Source organism: Camponotus floridanus, unplaced genomic scaffold (genome assembly GCF_003227725.1).
Source record: "Camponotus floridanus strain SB8 unplaced genomic scaffold, Cflo_v7.5 scaffold3, whole genome shotgun sequence".
In the NCBI taxonomy this organism is placed as follows: domain Eukaryota; kingdom Metazoa; phylum Arthropoda; class Insecta; order Hymenoptera; family Formicidae; genus Camponotus; species Camponotus floridanus.
The window spans coordinates 1,878,891-1,899,198 of record NW_020229436.1 but is presented as its reverse complement, the minus strand read 5'-3'; the positions used below and the strand labels follow the sequence as shown (position 1 = coordinate 1,899,198).

The 20,308-nt window shown below is 34.3% G+C and overlaps 1 protein-coding gene across 1 annotated transcript; it reads right to left on the bottom strand.

Annotated features, from left to right (window-relative positions):
* Positions 1-338: 338 nt before the first annotated feature.
* Positions 339-19,517, bottom strand: LOC105252134 (choline O-acetyltransferase). Its single transcript, XM_025410052.1, has 9 exons — positions 19,401-19,517; positions 6,201-6,373; positions 4,961-5,141; positions 4,552-4,726; positions 3,026-3,255; positions 1,119-1,330; positions 788-910; positions 402-547; positions 339-343 (listed from the first exon to the last, which is right to left on the bottom strand). The coding sequence occupies exons 1-9, from the start codon at positions 19,515-19,517 to the stop codon at positions 339-341; spliced, it is 1,362 nt and encodes a 453-aa protein (XP_025265837.1).
* Between the last annotated feature and the right edge of the window lie 791 nt (positions 19,518-20,308).

The following is a 20,308-nucleotide window of genomic DNA, read 5'->3' as shown; positions in this document are numbered from 1 at the left end:
ATTTTGTATCACCGGCACGTATACAAGGTTTCGTTATTTTATGCAACCAAATGGGTTTCTTAATTAAAAAATTATTCATAAATTATTGTATATTATTATAAATTAAATTATACAAAATATACAAATTATACAAAATATATAATATATAACTCATGTATAAATAAAATTTATTTATTTATAAAATGCAATTAGCGTGGCAGAATAAGGCAGAATAACGAAGCTAAAAAGTAAAATAAATAAACGCATTCCGCTCGACCTTGTCGCAACTCTGTCGAGTCTACTCGAGTTGTGTGTTTTACACGACACGAGAATCGCATAAGAAAAATGCCAAGTTTCAGTTACACTGTAAATGGTGAACTGAACTCTTTTGGGACTCCCGTCAACGGCATTGTTGGACTGACTCGTTTGACCGTGAGGATCACCCTGACACATGGCCTTCGCCCACGCGAGAGCTTCCGGACTGGCTGCCCGGATGCAGTCCACTCGACCTAACGCGAACCTTCGGATGCCAGCGCTCTCGTAAGTGGCCACTAATTTCCCATGGAGTCTGCAAACATCACAAGATCGTTCCAATGAGATCAGCAAATGCTTGAAATTTAATTTGTCGATGCTTTGATTCTTCATCGAATTATTCTCAAGAGATTTTTCATTGTTTGATGATAATAATAGAAGAGAAAAATAAAAGATTTTTGCCATCAAAATGTCATTAAAAAATAAAAGATGGAAAAAATTCAATAGTATGAATTAAATTTAAAGAGGACAATTCCATCAATTCTAGATATTTTACCTGAAATACGTCAGCTGAAGCGCCAATTGTATATACGCATCGGGACTAACTCTGCATGATTTTATGAAGTCTTTGGAATAATCTTCGAACCACAAAATACAAAGATCCAAATCTTCAACCAGTCTAAACATAAAAATATTATTTCTGATTGTGGATACAAATTTAGGCACAGGAGCTTTTCTTTTACAGGACGATCAATTACGCAATATATTGCGCTATAAATAAGAGAATAAAGATTTTTCAGAGTCGATTTTTCTTTAACAATTTTTTCCACGAATTTGATTTGCTGTAAAGAAAAATAAAGCCTTCGTATGATCTTCCGAGTACTCACGCATCAAAGTTTATCATAGCTTCTCTGATGTCGTTCAGACTTTGCTCGGTGAGGCACCATTCCAGTTTCTCGGGCGCCGGAAGATGCGAGGGTACTAGATTCTCATCCGGTGGTGACATAGAGTCCACTTTCTCGGTCAAGTCCTCGAAAGCTTTGAAGATGGCTGGTGCCTCACCAGCGGAATGCTCGTACGTTAATCCCCACATTCCATCCTGCGTTGTAAAGATGTATGAAAAAATCATAGACCAGTAGCTATTACTAAAATAACGAGATTCATTTGAAAGCTCTTTTTTAAATGCTAGAAACTACGAATAACTTTCATTAAACAATAATATTATTGTCAATTAATTTGGAAATATATAAATTACATAAGATTCTAATTCAAGTAAACCATGAGAAAATGATTTAAAAAATGCTAATTATATTTAAATAAAAATGCTAATAATATAATAATAAAAATATAAATGCTAATTATATTTAAATAAATATATAATATAAAAACAAATGTATTAAATATATAATTAAAATTTATAATTCATCTATTTCCATTTACGTATATAGATATTATTACATAATATTATTTCAATTATTATATTAACAAATTAATATATGATTTCATTAATAAATAATAAATAATATCTACATAATATCTACATACATGATTAAAATGAAAAATTAAACTATCTCATTTACATTAATTTACACAATTCATACAATTTGCAAACCTACATTTGACCCAATTTGATCATTGCAAATACATATGTATATAGACACTGGAAATATAGACACAGAAGCTATAAATACCGTATCTCTAGCACGACAAATTAATTACTCCATCACAAATAGCATAATATGAAATTGGGTTGAATTATATCGCTATTTTTCCCCAAGCAAATATCGCGATAAGAAAGGATTAAAAGGTATTTCATCGCACAGGATATGAAAGCGCGGTGTCGTAAGTCGCAGATTCACGAATAACGATTTCGCCCGTGAACCCTGACACCAATCATATCGAAAGGTAGTCTTGGAAACGGTGAAAGTGATAAGTTCAATTTGACCGAGGGGAATCTGCATCCGCGGAAAATACATAAGTATCCACCGCGAGTCGTTAGCTGCATTTGATTGAGGATTCGCGAAGGATTGCGAGTGGCGCTATTTTATGCGTACCGGGTATATTATTTCGCGCCGCATTGCGTATTTCCTGTTTACATCTGGTCGAACACACGTTTACCCTTGCGCGCGTTAATGTATTGCATTAATCAGCAGCTCGATTTCCCGTGTAATCGAATCTGAAGTCGATCTAATGTTGCATACACAGAAAAAAAGAACATTCTTGTTTTGAAAATATTATTATTTAACATAATAATTTTAACATCGAAATCTTGAAATTAAATTATATTACGTTAATTAAAGAAAAATATAATTGCTTGAATAATTGCTTACTTGAATGAAGTCATTTTATATAGTTCAATCGAGAAAAATATATTCTTATGATTTAAGATTTAATTGTCTTGAATGGAATTTAATTGTCTTGAATGGAAAAGAAACAATGTTAGATGGAAAATAGCATTTTTAAATGAAAAATTATAATTTTTTTAAAGAATTAAATAATAGAATTAAATAGTAGAATTAAATAGTAGAATTAAATAGTAGAATTAAATAATTATATATTCTTGAGATGACAATTACAATATTAAACTAGACTAAAGACTATAATGTTGTTGAAATTTAAAATTCTTCTAAGGAGATTATAAATTGTTGCGTACATACGAAACAATGAACGCGTTAGTTTAAGTATATAAGTTTTGATTTGACACTTATTTTTTTTCTGTGTACGTTAATTAATGTTATGATTGCATTTAATTACGTTTATTTAAACTCGATCGTTAAATTAAATGTATACATACCTTGCCGAGAATAGCGTGGAAGGTCTTGTCGAACCAACGATTCGCGCCCAAGTGTCGGGACCCTCCGCCGTGAAGAGCGTGATGAAGCACGTTCGCGTAATCTCGATCGCCAATCCATCGGTCCTCCTTCTTCATGGGATTGTTAAACGTGGTTGGCAGCACATCGTCGTCGATGCAAACGACGCATAGACAGCGCTCCAACAGCTCCAGATTGTGACGATTGCGCTCGTCTAGAAGTCGTTTGTAGTGTCTCTCGTTAATTCCGATAATGATCAGCTACAATGATATCGGGATTTTCGCACCGAGTCTAACATTGTTATGTTCTGTTATAATGTTTATGTGTGTAGCATAGGTATGTAGTAATGATGAAGTAACGGTACACTGCAGCTGCGATAGGAATCAAACTGGAAAGAAATAATAGAAATAATTGCAATTTATTTTCAAAAATATTTGGAAAACAATTTTTTTCCTATGATATTTTTTTATTTCAAAATTAGAGAGATTTTTCACACAAATTAAATTTGAAATTGATTTAAGATACACATCCATAATTGGTATATTTTAAGAATTTTTATTAGTTTTACTGTGACATATTCACACATATAGACAACAAAAATCGCTTTTTTTATCGCGAAATGAGAAAGACAACAACTGGAATTACGTAACGTAGTTTAAATAGTTTAATTAATTTTAGTATGCGTTATCGTGTGAAACATCGGCACATTTGCGCTGGCGAGATCTGTCATAACACGGGAAACTCGGAGAATATTTTTACTTTAACGAGACTTCTCTACAATCTCTCTCTCTTTCGTTATCTATCCGCGATTTTCTCGCCGTTAATTAATCATGTCACAATGCATGTCGCCTTTAATTCGTTATTGCCAGCCGTTTATTCGATTTGTAGGAGTAGGTAGATAGATAGGTCGTAGGTTCCTGTTGAGCAAGGTCGGGTTAGAGAGTTAATGGGAATATTGCGAATATTGGTGAAGCGGAGAACGCGGGTGGATAATTATGGCAAGAGGGTAGACACGTGGCAACGAGGGTCGTCTAAAGACACAACTGGGCTAATATTTTTTGGGTAACTGGATCATCACGTTCCTCTTTAAAACGAGAATAAATCGTAATACAGAAAATAATTTTCGCGAATTTAAATTGATTACCTGATATTGAGATTAAGTTAATTTTATTTTTTATAAAAAAAATTAGATATCATGTATATAATTTAATAAAGTTTTACTTTCCTTGTAGATTAAATAAAAAATAGTAAAAGCAATATATTAAGAAAATTAAGGAATTGTGAAATAAAAGATCTCTTATTTTTCTTGAAAAACTGAAAAGTCACATGAGAGATTTTGCTTCAATTAATTTATTTTAATATTAAATAATAGCCAAAGTTTTTGGAATTTTTGACAATTTTTTGCGCTGTTCTTTTAAAATTTATTAAGTAAAAAGAAAGAGCTTAAAGTATGTTCTCTTCACGAATTGGGTGATCGTGTCTAATCGACATTATTAAATATTATACGCACTTTTTATCAGCTCCTCCCGCGCCTTCGCCCAGGCTGGTCGTTTCGCGGTCGTGAGAATTCCAACGGGCGGTGTTCTGGGATCGGCCTTAGTTTCCATGATCTTTAATAATTGTTGGACCAATTCGACTTCGGTGATGCGACCTCGATCGGACGCTCTTACCGGCACACTATAAAACTAGAACAAAATGATCAAAGTGGTATCACGCACATAAAATATACATATTTATGTTCTTGATATCATATTCCTCTATAAATATTACATCAATGTTGCGAATTAAATAGTTGAGTTTTTAACTAAATGAACGTGAAATAGTATAATATAATCGATAAATGAAATTCTTGAAACACTAAGAGCGAGATTACACGCGCATTAATTACAACATTGTTCAACTTTGATTCACGTCGTTACCTGATTATGATGCGCGACAATAATATGGTCGCCGGAGGACGCTCTATCCAGGATAATTTGCTCGTCGACGTTCACACCGGGTCGTCGATAAATCCGAAACATTTGATAATGCTGCGCCATGCAAAGCGGTTGCATGGTTTTACCGTCCTTGGACTTCACACGTTCAACTTCCAATCCGGATCTATTCAAAGTTTAAAGCTCATTTTTTTTTGCATCGCGGTATTTTATTTTGCACGTTCCTCTTTGTCATATATAAGTGAGATAAAATAGCCTTTTAATGAAAATATGAAGAACAGAAGCGTGTAAAAATATCCATAAAAATATAAATATTGTTCATTTTGAAATTCTTAATCAGAAGGAAAATCAGTCTTAATTATTAGTATTAATAACTTAATATTTAATATTATATGTTAATAAAATATATTATATGTTATTAAATTATTTTATTTAATATATTTTAATATTAAATTACTAATATTAAATTACTGATTAATATTTAAAATATTCTTATATTAATTATTATTAAAAATTTAATTGAGACATTTGCACATTTTCGATGGTAAAAATCTTAATATCTTAATAAAAATAATGAAGTTTGGAAAATCCGAAATCATACAGGAACAGGATCAATTTCCACAAGAACGCATATCTTCTCTTCTTCGCGAGACGAGACGGGCTATTAAGAAGACCGACGGCGGCCTCCCGCGAATTTGCGTTAGTTTTTGAAAGAAAGGACTCTCTACGCGCAGCCCCGGCTTATTCCCGTCCGGATGCAGGATACCGTGGATCCTTTGAGCCGCACGCGGAGCGGGAACGTCCGCTCATTCTCGTCGCGACTCCCTTTCCTCTTTATGCTCGCTTTCTATGGATCTTACAGTCCGGATTTCCTCGCAGACGTACGCCCTCTCTCTAAATTGATTTCAGTGCGGCTTCTTTTTGTCCCCGACAAGACGACGACGATGAGTCGATTGGCACGTCGCGTCTCATCATGTCGCTTTCTCGCGTCAATCGCGATTATCTTAAGTTGCTCTTTTCGATTTTAATAACGATCATCCTGAATGTATCATTTGAAATGAAACAATAGTGTTTGCAGAAAAATAATCATACCAAAGATGAATCGAAAATGTCATTGAAAATGAAGTTGAACATCGCTATATCTAAGGAAATTTTGTTTCAGGAACTCCTTCAGCTTGGATCATCGGAGAGAAAGAACAAAGCTGCTGGAGAATTGGAGCATTACCTGTCGAGTAATTCCTGATAATTAAGCAGCTCGGAGAGAAATCGCGCGAGAAATACCGCAGCTTCCTGCTGGTTTGCAAATCTCTTCGGCTTCGCGGCCACGCCGGGGTTGCTGTTGATCGGCAGAGCCAGTGGGATGGACAGGTACATGTCATTTAGCCACCAATCTGTCGCCTGCAAACGAATCAATATATGTCGATAAATATACAAATATTTGTGCACACCTTGTGCAAATAATAATTATAAATTGTAATCAAACGAACGTAATTTTGCGTTGATTGCAAATTATAATTACAAAGGGAAGATTATTAATTGCTGGTTATAATTGAAAATTATATAACAGTCTTCGGTTTGATGGGTAATAACAATCGTTACGTTATAACGCGCAGTGAAGTATCGCGAGGTTGCACAATAATAATTACGTTAATTACTCGAGATGACGCCGCGCGACGTTGCGTGAAAGTATCCGGAAGTGGTTATACCACTTGAAATAAAACAAATTAGAAAAGAAATGCGCGTCGGGGAAATCGCATCAGTAGTAGTCACGAATGTAATTATTTGACCGACAATGATCTGAAATATGAAGTGCGAGAAAGACGCTAATATATCAAAGATTTGGACTTCCCGGAGATAAATCACTCATTCGGACAAAATTATTGCACGAAATTTTTATCAAAATCCACAAAGGCAATTTTATATAATAATAATATGTGCTATGTGTTTCGTAGAGGCAAGAAAGTCAGCGACATATTTTAAATCTTGCATCTCCGATATTTCTTCCGTTGTAAATTACATCATAAGCACGAGACTTAATTTCGATTTCCTGCACTTTTTTAATTGCGTATAATTTGTCGCGTAATTTAACGTCGCTTTAACGTCGCGACGTCGTTTTTCATATTCGATAATCGGGGATTAGCCCCGGCGCGTCATTAAATGCGGATTAAACAATCGAATTTTGTCGCTGCCTTCATTTTCGGTCGCGTGATTTAAAGTCGCTCGCTCTAAAAGGGGAAAAGTGTGTTCAAAATCATATTCAAAGAATGTTTTTAAAAATCATAGCACACATAAATCATAGCATCTAAATAGATTTTTTATTATATTAATATATGTAAAGTGTAGCAGAAAATGTTAGGAATGAACTTAAAAATTAAAAAGCTAATCCTCAGAGAGATATTAAAATATTTTACAAAATTATATTCTCTCTTTGAATAATTTGTATAATTTCTATCTTGTTTCTCTTTTCTCTTTAGAATCTCTTGGATCAGAAAAATACTTTATTGAAATATCTTTTGATCATTCAACTTTAATCACCTTAAAAACGTGCGAATTCCCAGAACGACATTCTTTAATATCTCGCTCGTTTTAATACGCTAAGTAACTTAACGCTAAGTGTTTAATACTTTTATTCAACATTGTTATATCATTTAAAACTCGCGTATGTGTGTATTACGGGAAATATATAAGTGCGAAGTTTGTTACTCAATGCTACGTCCATATATTATTTTTTGTCGTTTTGCGAGATGTTTGAGATATCTTCTATTTATTTTATGATTCATTCGCGGACTTTCTTGCATAACGAGATAGTCGAGAAGATACAAATGTAGGAATATGTGTTATCGCCGCGTCAAGAAGAATGTTTTCCGCAACATCTGTCTCTCTCGCACGAGAAACTTATAGTAGAGAAACATACCCTGTTTATTTACGAGGAAACATGTGCATGTCCACAGTTTTGCGTCAACGTTTCATAATAGTACGAAATGTTTAATATCACGACAAAGTAAAATATAAATCGGGAGTTTAACTCTCATAGAGAGGCGTTTCTATTTAATTCAAAGTCAATTTTTGAAATAATAAATTTTTGAAAAACAAGCAATCTTTTCGAAGAATTAATTACTATACAAAACATTTGGATGTCAAAAGCTTGCGATAAAAATGAAGCCTTCCGGCCTTTTTGATCGATAAAAAATTTATTCCAGATTGATCAAAGAGTTCAGTAACGATAGAGAAATATTCAGTAGCGGAATATCCCGTATGATCGGACCATATATTTTAATGCTGGTCATGTCGCGCGCAATAATTGTATCATCCCTCGAAGCGGAGTTTCTTCTTTCTCGCGATTCCAGGTCAGTGTAACGAATCGAGAAGCTCGCATGCATGTTTCACGAAGTCCGTCCCCACGTCGATATAATGTATCAGGTGCTCCGTACTTTCGAATCGTCTATAGATAGAACTTACGAGCCCGACTTACCTCATATTCGCAGAATAGAGGCTATATTTGACCAAAGATGACATCGTTTCAACAGGCAGAAACGTCGGCGGAGATTCTTTTTTTAGATTGTCGATATAGTTTCGGTGATCCAAAGCGAACAACGGTATCGCGCATGGGAACTTTCTTTTTTCCGCAAACCGCGGATCTTTGTTCTCTAATAAATCTAGTCTCTCAATAACTTTTTTTTTTAAATTCAATGAGATGTTTAATAGAATTTTTTTCGATGAGGTTTCCGCAAAAAACATAGAAATCGACGAAAATTACGCGATTAAGATTGCAGTAAGATTGCGAGAATATGATCACGATTTCAATGGAGACGCGAATCTGCATGTACTTTGAATTGCCGTATCGTAATTGACCGCGTGGAAACAATATTTTTTACAGAATGTACCTCAAACACTCCTATTTTCTGTTTATTAGAAAATGGCGTTTCGTGCAGAAATTAATGATCCGTAATTGTTGTGACATTTAAGTTCGACGTATATAAGTACTATAGGTATCATTATACTCGCGTGTGTTGGACATTAAAAAGAAGCTGAGTGGGTGAGTATCGCTCTTCTGCATTATTCATTTCTTCGCCAATATAACAATTATTAGACCCTGCTTAACTCAATAATAATCTCTCTAATTTTCTAGTTTCCCATTTAATAGAACTTGAAAATCCGTGTCGTTTAATATCGGTTAAATCTTACTCGATGCTTTACGTTAATAGAAATTTTATTTCACAGAGCAAATAATTCATTAAATAAAATCTCTTTCTTTTTTATTCTACCAAGAAGATTTTTTTATATATCGCGTTGCATATTTTTGGGGAAATCTCATTTTGCTTAAAAAGTAAACGTTGCTCTTCTTTAAAATCTGTATCATTTAAAATCGGCTAAATTTTATTCGATACAAGAAGATTTTTTATACATCGCGTTGCATAATTTTTTGGAAATCTTATTTTGCTTAAAAAGTAAACGTTGCTCTTCTTTAAAATCTGTGTCGTTTAAAATCGACTAAATTTTACTTTGACTTTAGGCTAATAGAAATTTTATTTAATAGAGCAAACAATTTAATAAATAAAATCTCTTTGTTTTTTCTTCTGGCAAGAAGATTTCTTGCATTACATAACTGTTTAAAAATTTTAATGTGATTAAAAAGTAGAAACGTGATTTGTATTTCGATTAATTTATATTCGAGTATGATAAACGTTGTTCTTCTGCTCGGATGCGCATCTCTGCTACGAATCCGAGTTACGCAAAGCGAGATGTGCAACGTATCGTGAGCGCAAATCGGTTCACGCCAAGGGAGTTCGTCTCGCATAGTCGATCCATTGGACAAGACTTGTTCGACCGAAGAGAGCCGGCGACTTTGACTCCCGATCGCGGAGTCGAGCAGCTTCTTCAGGCATAGCCGAATATGTTTCGACAACGCGTTGCGCCACGTGAATTCACATGTGCAACGCGCTGCGCAACGTTGTGCTTATGCGAGGATGCACGCGAGCAAACAACGCGAATTTATCTTCGAATGCACCAAAATTTTAGATATTTATTTCAATCTATTTATAATCGAGAGATACATTGAAAAAAAATCTTCGGCAAATTTTAAAATTGAAAAGAATTTTGCGAGCATGCATAATTAAGATTTTTTTTTAAGCTTTAAATTAAATAAATTATTTTAAATTATTAAATTTGTCCCTCGAGAAGACGATTAAAATTGAAAGTAAAAAGAAGGAAGAATTAGATTAGCTAAATAAATTAAATTAAATTCGATATCCTTCAATTTCTAGAATTTACAAAAAATTATGTTAGTTTAATTTTTTAATTAAATTAAAAAATTAAACTAACATAATTTTTATACAGAAATATTGAATGAATTATTGCACAGAAATATTGAATTTTTTACTATGCATGTGAAGTTACGTTATGAATAAATCACTCTGTCTTTAGTTTGCTTTCAATTCAACAAGTCAATTATAATAATAAGCAGTGCATTTATTATACATATAAAAATATGAAATTGCACGTTTCCACAGCAATAGCTGTTGTAACACCACACTGTAATAATATATGGAATTCTTATTTCAAAACTGAGCGGCTTCTGTCAACTGCTACTTATCCAGGTTTACGGGTTAACGAACGTCTATCTCTTAATAAATCGCGTAAATGAACACGTTAGGCGATTTGCGTGTGTAATAATCGCGCTGCTTAACTAATTACCTTAACAACATGTAACTGCGTACTTGAAAAGACACTCGACGGCATTATGAACGTCTTGCGTCAGTCAGACCCACGTGTTCGCCGCATCTTCGCGCATGTATGCGTAATTAGTGCTCTCGCAAAAGGATAGGCACAGCGGTAAGTATCCCATTGACGTGAGATAAAGAGTCTCGAAGAGAGCTTGATTCGTTTCACGATACCGAGAGCGTTCACACGTCGTCGTCGGAGATCTGCGAAAGCGGATTCGTCTGCAATCTTCCTCGCAATCACGCGAACAATTACCAGATGCTTAAGTAATTTTGCTCTTGCACCTCGTGAACTCTCTCTAACGCGTTCCCTAATTGAAGATCTCAAACATTAGATACTAAAACTCGTGTATTTCTACAATATAACACACATATAATGCAAGCAATTAAGAAAATAGAAACATTTGATACATTGTCAAAAGTTAAGACAATTTTTATTAAAAATATGAACAAATTTTACATTTTTGACGTAAATAAAAATATGATCGATTAAAGAAGGGATGAAAAATAAGTCATAGGAATAGAATAAATAATTAAATTTTATTCGTCGATTAAAATTTCACGCTCATATGTATCAGTGGAAAAAGATCTCCAAGATCAGACAACGTCTCTGCTCGCGGCGCATGAATAAATGTTTGCGAAACAAGTTGACGTTTGACGTTTCGCGAACACGCCGCTCTCCGCGGATTAATGAGACACGTAGGCGCACGTGATCGGTATAGCATCATCGTGGAATATGGAAGATTCGATCAGAATCGTCGCATCTACGATACACATTTCACTATAAAACCTAAACGCTACTTTTAATCTGCAGCGCAAGCTTCGAATGGCCTAACTTTAATAAATGTTACGTCAAAACGATCGATATGACGCGCATCTTTTTAAATAATAGAAGTCTAGTCCTGAGGGAGTAGCGTAATAATTTATGCGAGCCTTTTTATATGTACACATTTATTTGCAATTTTTCTCTCTTATATGCATGTTTTTCATTCAGTCAAATATTATTTATTATGATATATTCATATTTTTTCTGGGTCGATATAGTGCAATTTTGATATCTTTTCGAATCAATCATTCAACTGATGAATGCTGATGTAGGTGATGGTAAACTGAACGCTTATTCTTACCAAGGAAAATTAACCGCAAGCTATATACATACAATGACGCGCGCATTCATCATTCTGATTCTTCGCTGTTTATCGCGCAGTGCATTTCGCGAAGTAGAATCCTCCAGATTGCGCAGGACTCCTACACGTCGGATATCGCGTGTCCGCTCTCCGCAATAACTCTACGATACACGAAACGTTAACGAGCAGAATTACGAGAACAGACCTACGTCGTCGTTCTCGATGAGGAAACAAACTGATGCAATAACGTTTCAATGCATCATTTGTTGATCACGCTGCTTATTCGTTATTCACCGCACCTAGACACGGAATATATAGGATAAGATAGTTTCACGGGTTCGCTAAAAAACTTTCTTCACGAATTCCTAAGAATTCCTGGCCTATTTTCTAGTTAAAAAATTCCCAGGAAAATTTAATATTACCAAGATACTTTATAGCGAGAAAAATATAAAAATATAAATATAAAAGAGTCCTCGGGAATTAACGGTGGATGATAAGCTTTTATAATTATGTAGCTGTGACGTTAAAGATGAAAAAAATTTATTTTCTCTCTCTCTTTTTAATTATGATTAAGAGATAAGTTTCTTTTCTAGTAGCCTCCAAGTAATATATTCCAGCGTAAAATAAAAAAATTATTAATGGCAACGCGCGGGAAAAAATATATAAAGATTCTATCAATCCTTCATTAAAATTGCAGAAGAGCGATGCATAATTTCGCGGAATGAATTCTAACGATCACTTTTGCACCACTTATCTTTAGCAACGTGTGAAGCACACCTACATCGCACACACGGGACTGTATCAACATTATTAATCGTCGTCGATGTCGCGGGGGACGCACGGTGTATAATCGAATAATTCTCGTCGAGAATTCGGTTTCATCCCTGGAACGAGTTGGGGGACGACGACGATTTGTTCGGTCTATAGCAAGAATGACGGATGGCGGTGACGGAGCTAATTTCGCGGTCGTCCCGGTTACCGCGAACTTTCGTCCGTAATCGTTACATGGTTCTTAGGTTCCGTCGTCCTTGTCCTCCGTATCTTATCCGATGTCTGCTTCATGCTATGATTGACATGCGACAAATCGAGTTATCAAATCAAATTACGAGGAATTTTAAAAGTATTTTATCCAATGTAATTTAAAAATTAACTCCTTTAACTAGAAATAGTTTGATTGGACAAAACTTGATATTATTAATTGATATTCAGATCGATATTTGAATAAAAAAAGAACGATTTATTGATATCCAAGGACTCTATTCCTTATGCTATCGCGGTGATATCCTGTCGGCCCGTCTGCTTTAATTATGCGACAAATTAATGTTAAACTTAATTATAAATGCTTCAAAAATGGTATTATTAAATTAAATTAAATTAAATGTAATTTAATTTAATTTAAAGATTAACTTTTTTAAGTATCAATATGAAGTATAATTATAAAGAATTTCAAAATTACTTATTTAATTTAATTTAAAGATTAATTTTTTTAAGTATAATTATTTTGATTGACAATATTGAGATCTAGTGTTATATATAAGATCGATATTTGAAAGTTTTTGCTCTTGTGAAAATAAACTTAGAATAATTTATCGGTGTTTTTCGTACATAGCCTTGAGCACTCATGTTGCGATGATAAAACAGTACATAATGATATGTAATAACACTATCAGATAATGGTCTCCGTGTAACGGTTACGGTTGTAATGTCTCCCTTTTGTTACGCTATGTAATCGAAAGGTGTTTCATGGAAGCCTCGCGAAATTATAGGAATCAAACTGTGTTCGTTGCGAAATGCAGATCAGGAATCGCTGGGAATTTACATCATCTGTCATAGCGGATCGTCGAAGCGTGATTCGCATCTGCAACTAGTAGAAGAAGCCGCGGAATTAAAAGGATTAACATGATTTTACAATATCCGCTACGCGAAATTGCACAGAAAAAAAAGACATTCTTGTTTTGAAAATATATTTATTTTTAACATGGAAATCGTGAAATGAGATTGCGTTAATTAAAGAAAAATATAATTGCTTGAATAATTGCTTACTTGAATAAAGCCATTTTATATAGTTCAATCGAGAAAAATATATTCTTGTGATTTAAGATTTAATTTTCTTGAATGGAAAAGAAACAATGTTAGATAGAAAATAACATTCTTAAATCAAAGATTATAATTTTCTTAAAGTAGAATTAAATAATTATATATTCTTAAGATGACAATTACAATATTAAAATAAGACAATAATATAATATAATATAATATAAGATAATATTGTTGAAATTTAAGTAGTGATAGTAACCTCGCGAAATTTGTACAGCGTTTTCGAAATCCCGAAGAATCGCGAGACGGACGCTCTTTCGGGAGACATCAATCCCGTCGCTCTATTGAGGCTCGGCATTCCGGGAGGGGGTGTCGAGTTACGGAGATTTCAACAGAAGCCGAAACACGAGGCGAGCGAACGAGCGAGTCGCGAGCTCTCGAATTCTCTCGATGCCCTTTTGATTTGTTCGAACCTACCTCTCCCTCTCGTCCTCCTCCGGATTCTCGTCCTCCGCTCTGGTCGGCGCAAACGCGGCGTTATCGACCCCGTCAGCCCGTGTCAGGGGTAAAACTCAACCGTCCGCGTGTGTCTGACACGTGTGTGTCCGGCGGTGTCTCGTCGACGTGATTCGCGTGCTTCACGTCGCGACCGTGAATGCCGTAAAAGTTAATTATTAATTCGCGCTACGATCTATTAGGCGTTCTTGAAATACTTTCACTTCTGATATAATATTCGTGTACACATTAATTGCCCTTCGATTAATAGCGCGATAAATAATACAATGAAAAGGTTACATTTATGCAGGATGTTTCTTAATAAGCGAAAAAGTTTTAGAAGTTGATTTTTTGTCGAAAATTAAGGAGGGTTTTTCATATAAACATATACTCCTACATTCCTCCCTGGAGTTACACTCCTCCAAAAATAGGGGTGAAAATTAAGTTTTTACTTTTTTTCTCAATTTTGGAACAAGTTAAAGAAATGAAATTAGGTGGATATTTTCTACTAGTAAAAAGGTTAATTATGAATATTTTTTTCAGCCTCTCGTATTGTAATTAGCAATCCCTATTCAATTTTTTATTAGAACTTTTTAATGTTTATATGAAAAACCCATCTGAAAAGAATCATCTCCTAAAATTTTTCGCACTTATTAAGAAACAGCCAGTATATAATATATTCTTTACACGCGCGGTATGATATTGTATGTATGTAAAATATATCGGAGTCAATTTTAATTACTTTCAATTACTTCCACGCATATTTATGCAATTAGTATCTAATAATTACATATGAAAATAATTAACATATTGCGCTTGGCAGCCTCGCATGCATTCACATAGAATTAAAACATTTATTTTGCATAATTACTAAACGTTATATCCTTTTGAATTATTAAATATCATATGATAATTTCATTTTTCTTGCACATGTGTGTGCTAATTACATACATACGAAAGAAATTAATATATTTTTTGTCTCGCTTATGGCGAAAATTTGGCGAGATTCCGGTAGGCTCCCTTGTCGAGAAACTTCTCGTATTTCAGACAACTTGCACTGCGATTGTACACGGTGTGTATCGAGTTTCCCGTTTAACGCGATACTTCATTAACCACGGTGAAAACGCGCTTCGTCTCGGGTCAAGAGAGCCTACAACGCTCTCGAATCGATAGATCGCTCTTGCTTCTTCCCCTCACGTGTGTAACCCCATCGCGTGATTCACGGTGAATTAGAAAAGACGAAGATGTATAAAAAACACATGTGTACAATCGATTCGACACAACTTTGCTCCCCTTGTATATCTTCAGTTGAAAGATCCACATATTAAGATTAATATAATTCTAGATTTTTAAGAACGTTTTATTTGCATGACCCTGTGATTTTTCTCAATGAAACCATTGCTTGATGTCTCGTTTCGAAGTGCGAATATTTCAGATTTATGTTGAAAGTAATATATCATTGATGAAGCAAGCATTCATACATATCCACTATTTGCAGTTATAATCTTATAAAACTTTTAATGCAAATTCTAAAATTTTTATTCGCACACGAAGAGCGCGATCGATGTCAGCATGAAAAGAGAATCAGGCTATATTTAGCGTTAAATGTGTCATGAAAGAGCATGGCCCGTAATATCTGTTCATCAAACTTTCAGAGCTCTTTAACACCGATGCGCAGCGACGTCGATTACAATTAAAAATGGACGTTTGAAAGAGCGTTATATTTTGAGAAGAGTATTTCGCGTCGAGAAAGAGCGAAATAACGCCGACGCAAATTTTTAGAGGGATTACAGTAGCGATTTCTGCGTCGCCTACGCAGAAAAAAAGGACATTCTTGTTTTGAAAATATATTTATTTTTAACATGGAAATCTTGAAATGAGATTATATTGCGTTAATTAAAGAAAAATATAATTGCTTGAATAATTGCTTACTTGAATGAAACCATTTTATATAATTCAATCGAGAAAAATATATTCTTGTGATTTAAGTTTTAATTTTCTTGAATGGAAAAGAAACAATGTTAGATAGAAAATAACATTTTTAAATCAAAGATTATAATTTTCTTAAAGTAGAATTAAATAATTATATATTCTTGAGGTGACAATTACAATATTAAAATAAGATTATAATATTGTTGAAATTTAAAATTATTAAATCCTTCTAAGAAGATTATAAATTGTTGCGTATATACGAAACAATGTTAGTTTAAGTACATAAGTATAGTTTAAGTATATGAGGATAGCGAAACGCGTTAAGTTTAACTATATAAGTTTTGACACTTATTTTTTTCTGTGTAGGAGTAATTTTCGCTCGCGACTCCATCATTCCCATTTCGAGACATACTTGATACGCATCACATAACATTGCATTATAATTTTGTAATACGGTGAAGTTTGCAATTAGAATGCAATTGGAAATTGGATATCTCGCGATGCGCCATAGACGTATAGCGATTGCGCAAAAGCCTAGATCGAATCATTTCGACACGCATAAACGCAGATACGACCTGGATAATGTTAATTTTATTGGCCGCATTCCCCGGTCGCAGCTCGCAATTACGCCGCAGAAAAGCCGGTCAGAGGGCGATTCTAACGCCGATAGTTAATTACACTGTTATCCGTCGTATTCGTTCTATTATATCCGTCCGTATGCGCGATATTAATTCATAAATCTGGTTATTCAGACATCGGTTAATCCTACGATATCGGTGATAGCCCCGCGAACGTTTGTACTTTATTACTCGATTATGATTGGACGTAGGAAAGATTATTTTGTAATTATGCTGCCAATGAATTTGTTTTAATTTGCCATTAACATTCTCGTTACATATCGATATTAGGACGAAACGTTGTCGATGTAAATTCCATCTATTTTCCATCAACATTTTCCATTAACAATTTTACAAGACACTTTAATCGACGTATTTATATATCCTTCTATCCCCTGTCAGAGCTTAAAATTAATTGCAAAATTAAATTTTATTCGATTTTAAATTTTAAATTTCTTGACGTATGTTTACGTTGTATATTTTACTGTTCAATAAAGCGACGTATGAAAAATTAGCTGGTGAAAAATGGTTCAAAACGTTTGCATGCACGCGTTTGTATTTTTCTAGAAATAATTTCTATAAAATGTCAAATTGTTAACGTGCAAGCAAATATTCTGTAAAAATTAATGTGGATGAAAATGAAACGTTGCACGATATTTGTAATGTTTTGTAAAATGTGCTTTACTCACTAGGATGATATAACCGCGTATGCTTTCTTACTTGATGAAACGAATAATGGGCTTTTGTTTTCTTATTCAGACAATTAACGTTATACCTATAGCTTGACGTGCGGATATAACGCTTGTACATCATCAAACACATTTAAATGCGCGTTAAGAATTATTGAGAAAGTGCTAATTACGTGGGAAACGTTTTGTTCGCGATGAATATAACGATTATGATTAGTTCCGATCTTTTGTTCGGCATGTGATAATCGGATGAGGAACTCGACTGAGTTAATTATTGCAATTTTTGTATCAAAAGAATGCTTCGTTTTTTTAACTATTAAGACATTTTTTTGTTACATATACTTCTTTCTTTGCAGAAATAATTTAGAAAGTGATAGTTATATGATATAAAAATAACTTCTCTTTGAATATTTTTCATATTTTTAATATTAATTAAATTTATTATTAAACATTTATTATTATTATTATTAAATATTTTTAATATTAATTTATAATTTAAAATTAATATTATTAATAAAAGCTCTCTTCGATATAAATAATTTTTTGAAAAATTCTTCCATATAATATAAAATATAAAATATAAAATATAATATATAATATAAAATTGAGAGTGCGTATATAATTTTTTTTCGCACAAAACGTATCTCGTTTCAAGATTCGCGGGATCTCGCGTTTGCGGGCGAAAAGCGGAATCGATCCCGGCCGTAGGAATAGGAAGCCAGATTGCGGAGACCTCGACGAGGAGACTTCGACGGATCGCGCGCTCGGGGGAATCCGTTGATCCGCGAGGAAAACGGGATCAGGAAGTTCTTCGCGACCGCGGGATTAGCTAAGCGTACGTTCTCAATCTTGGTACGAGCCTCCCGCGGCCTTAGAAAATCTCGAATTAATTTTCCCTCCATTTTCCGTCTCCTCTTCCCGCAGCATCGTTCATCACGTTTCTTTTTTTTGCACGCAAGGAAAAGAAAGAGTGAATAAAAGAGGGGAAGCGGAGGACGTAGGGCTTTTGTTGGACACTTTGAGGATTTGTGGAAATTCCCGCATCAGATCCTTGCATAAGCTCGATCTGTAACTTTCGCAATCGCAAACTTTGCAAGTCTTTTCTAATAAGCTCTTTTATGCGTTTATATCCTTCGTTGTGTCACTATTGTATAAAGATGATTTATATCCTTAAATCATCCAGAAAAGATTGAGAAAATATCGATATTAAATTTGCTCACGTTTGCAAATTTAGAAGCCACCTCTTCATTCTCTCTCGATTTTGCAAATCTTGCGAAAGAATTGCTTCAGTCTTCTCATCATGCAGATGATGGTGTAGTAATATCAGACGTGAACGTGATGTGCAAAAATGGATACTTGGCACTTGCAACCGTATCATCATGAGAATGTAATGTAAAAATCATACGTCAGTGTCAACATAAATAAAAAAATAAGGCAAAATTCTCTCAATAAGCTAATAGTGCGACCGTCCGATTTCAGGTTTTGTTTGCTCGAGCACGCGATATCAAATGAAAAATTCATTTAGATAAGAAGGCACGCGATCTCTGAGAGAGAGAGAATATATATATATATATATATATATATATATATATATATTTATACCCACAGCAAACAGACACGTATCTCTCATCCAGCTGATGCTGCGGACAAATGACATTTCGATCCGGAATCGCGAGATGGAAGCGATGACGACGAGGTCGGTCGAATCGATCCGGCTCTCTTTAAGCAGGTCGTAACCTCTAGCAAGTCCGGCCTTTGGGACGAGGTCGCGGTGACCCAAATCGGGAGCCTTACCTCGCCTTACCTGCCTGCGTGCTATGGCCGCCTCCGGTGCTCTCCTGCCTGCAATCGTTACCCCGGATTCTGCGCACTCTCATCGCACCATCGAGGACACCTTTACGAGACGAGCCTACACCGCGCATCATCATAGATTCTCTCTCTCTTTCTTTCTCTCGGGTTCAATCCTTCGTTCCTTTACCTCCCCGCGGACGATAACACGCATCTTTGCACGTTTTAGTCGTGAATTGGAATAGGAACGGAATAATGAACCGGTAAAATTCAAAGTTTCACTATTATACGTGAGAACTTGAAGAGCAACTTTGAAGATACAATGTAATATTATTTTATTTGTTCCTTATATCTTTAATAACACTGGTCAACACTCAAATTTTTTCCTGACATTTAACATATATTACAGGTTATATTACAGGTATCTAAGGCACTGATTACGAAAAAAATACTAGTTTAGTTGTATCAGCTCTACTTTTTTTATTTATAAGATATTACAATTATATCGATTATTGATCGATTTTTGAAAGATGTATTTGCCACAAATAAAGTTAAAAAAATAATAATTTTGAGTCGAGTAAAACTCAAAAAAACTGCACGTGATGTCTAAAGGGGGTAGTCTCAAAATATTAAAAAACAAGAGCTGTTAAAAAACACTACTGTCGTACTCGAAATCAGCACTTAAATAAGTCCAAAACTGCAAAATTATAAGAGGAAAAAGTTAAAATTATTTTTTTTGTTGACCAGTGTAATCTTATCAAAAAGAATATTTAATTTTAGAGAAGGAAGATATAATCACATCTAAATTAAATTTGGAAATAAATAGTAATTACACTGTATCAAAAGTTTTACCTTTAATTTTTATATAAAATTATTACAATCCTAGATTCTTTCTTTTCTATAGAAATAAATCTCTCGCATCTCTCTG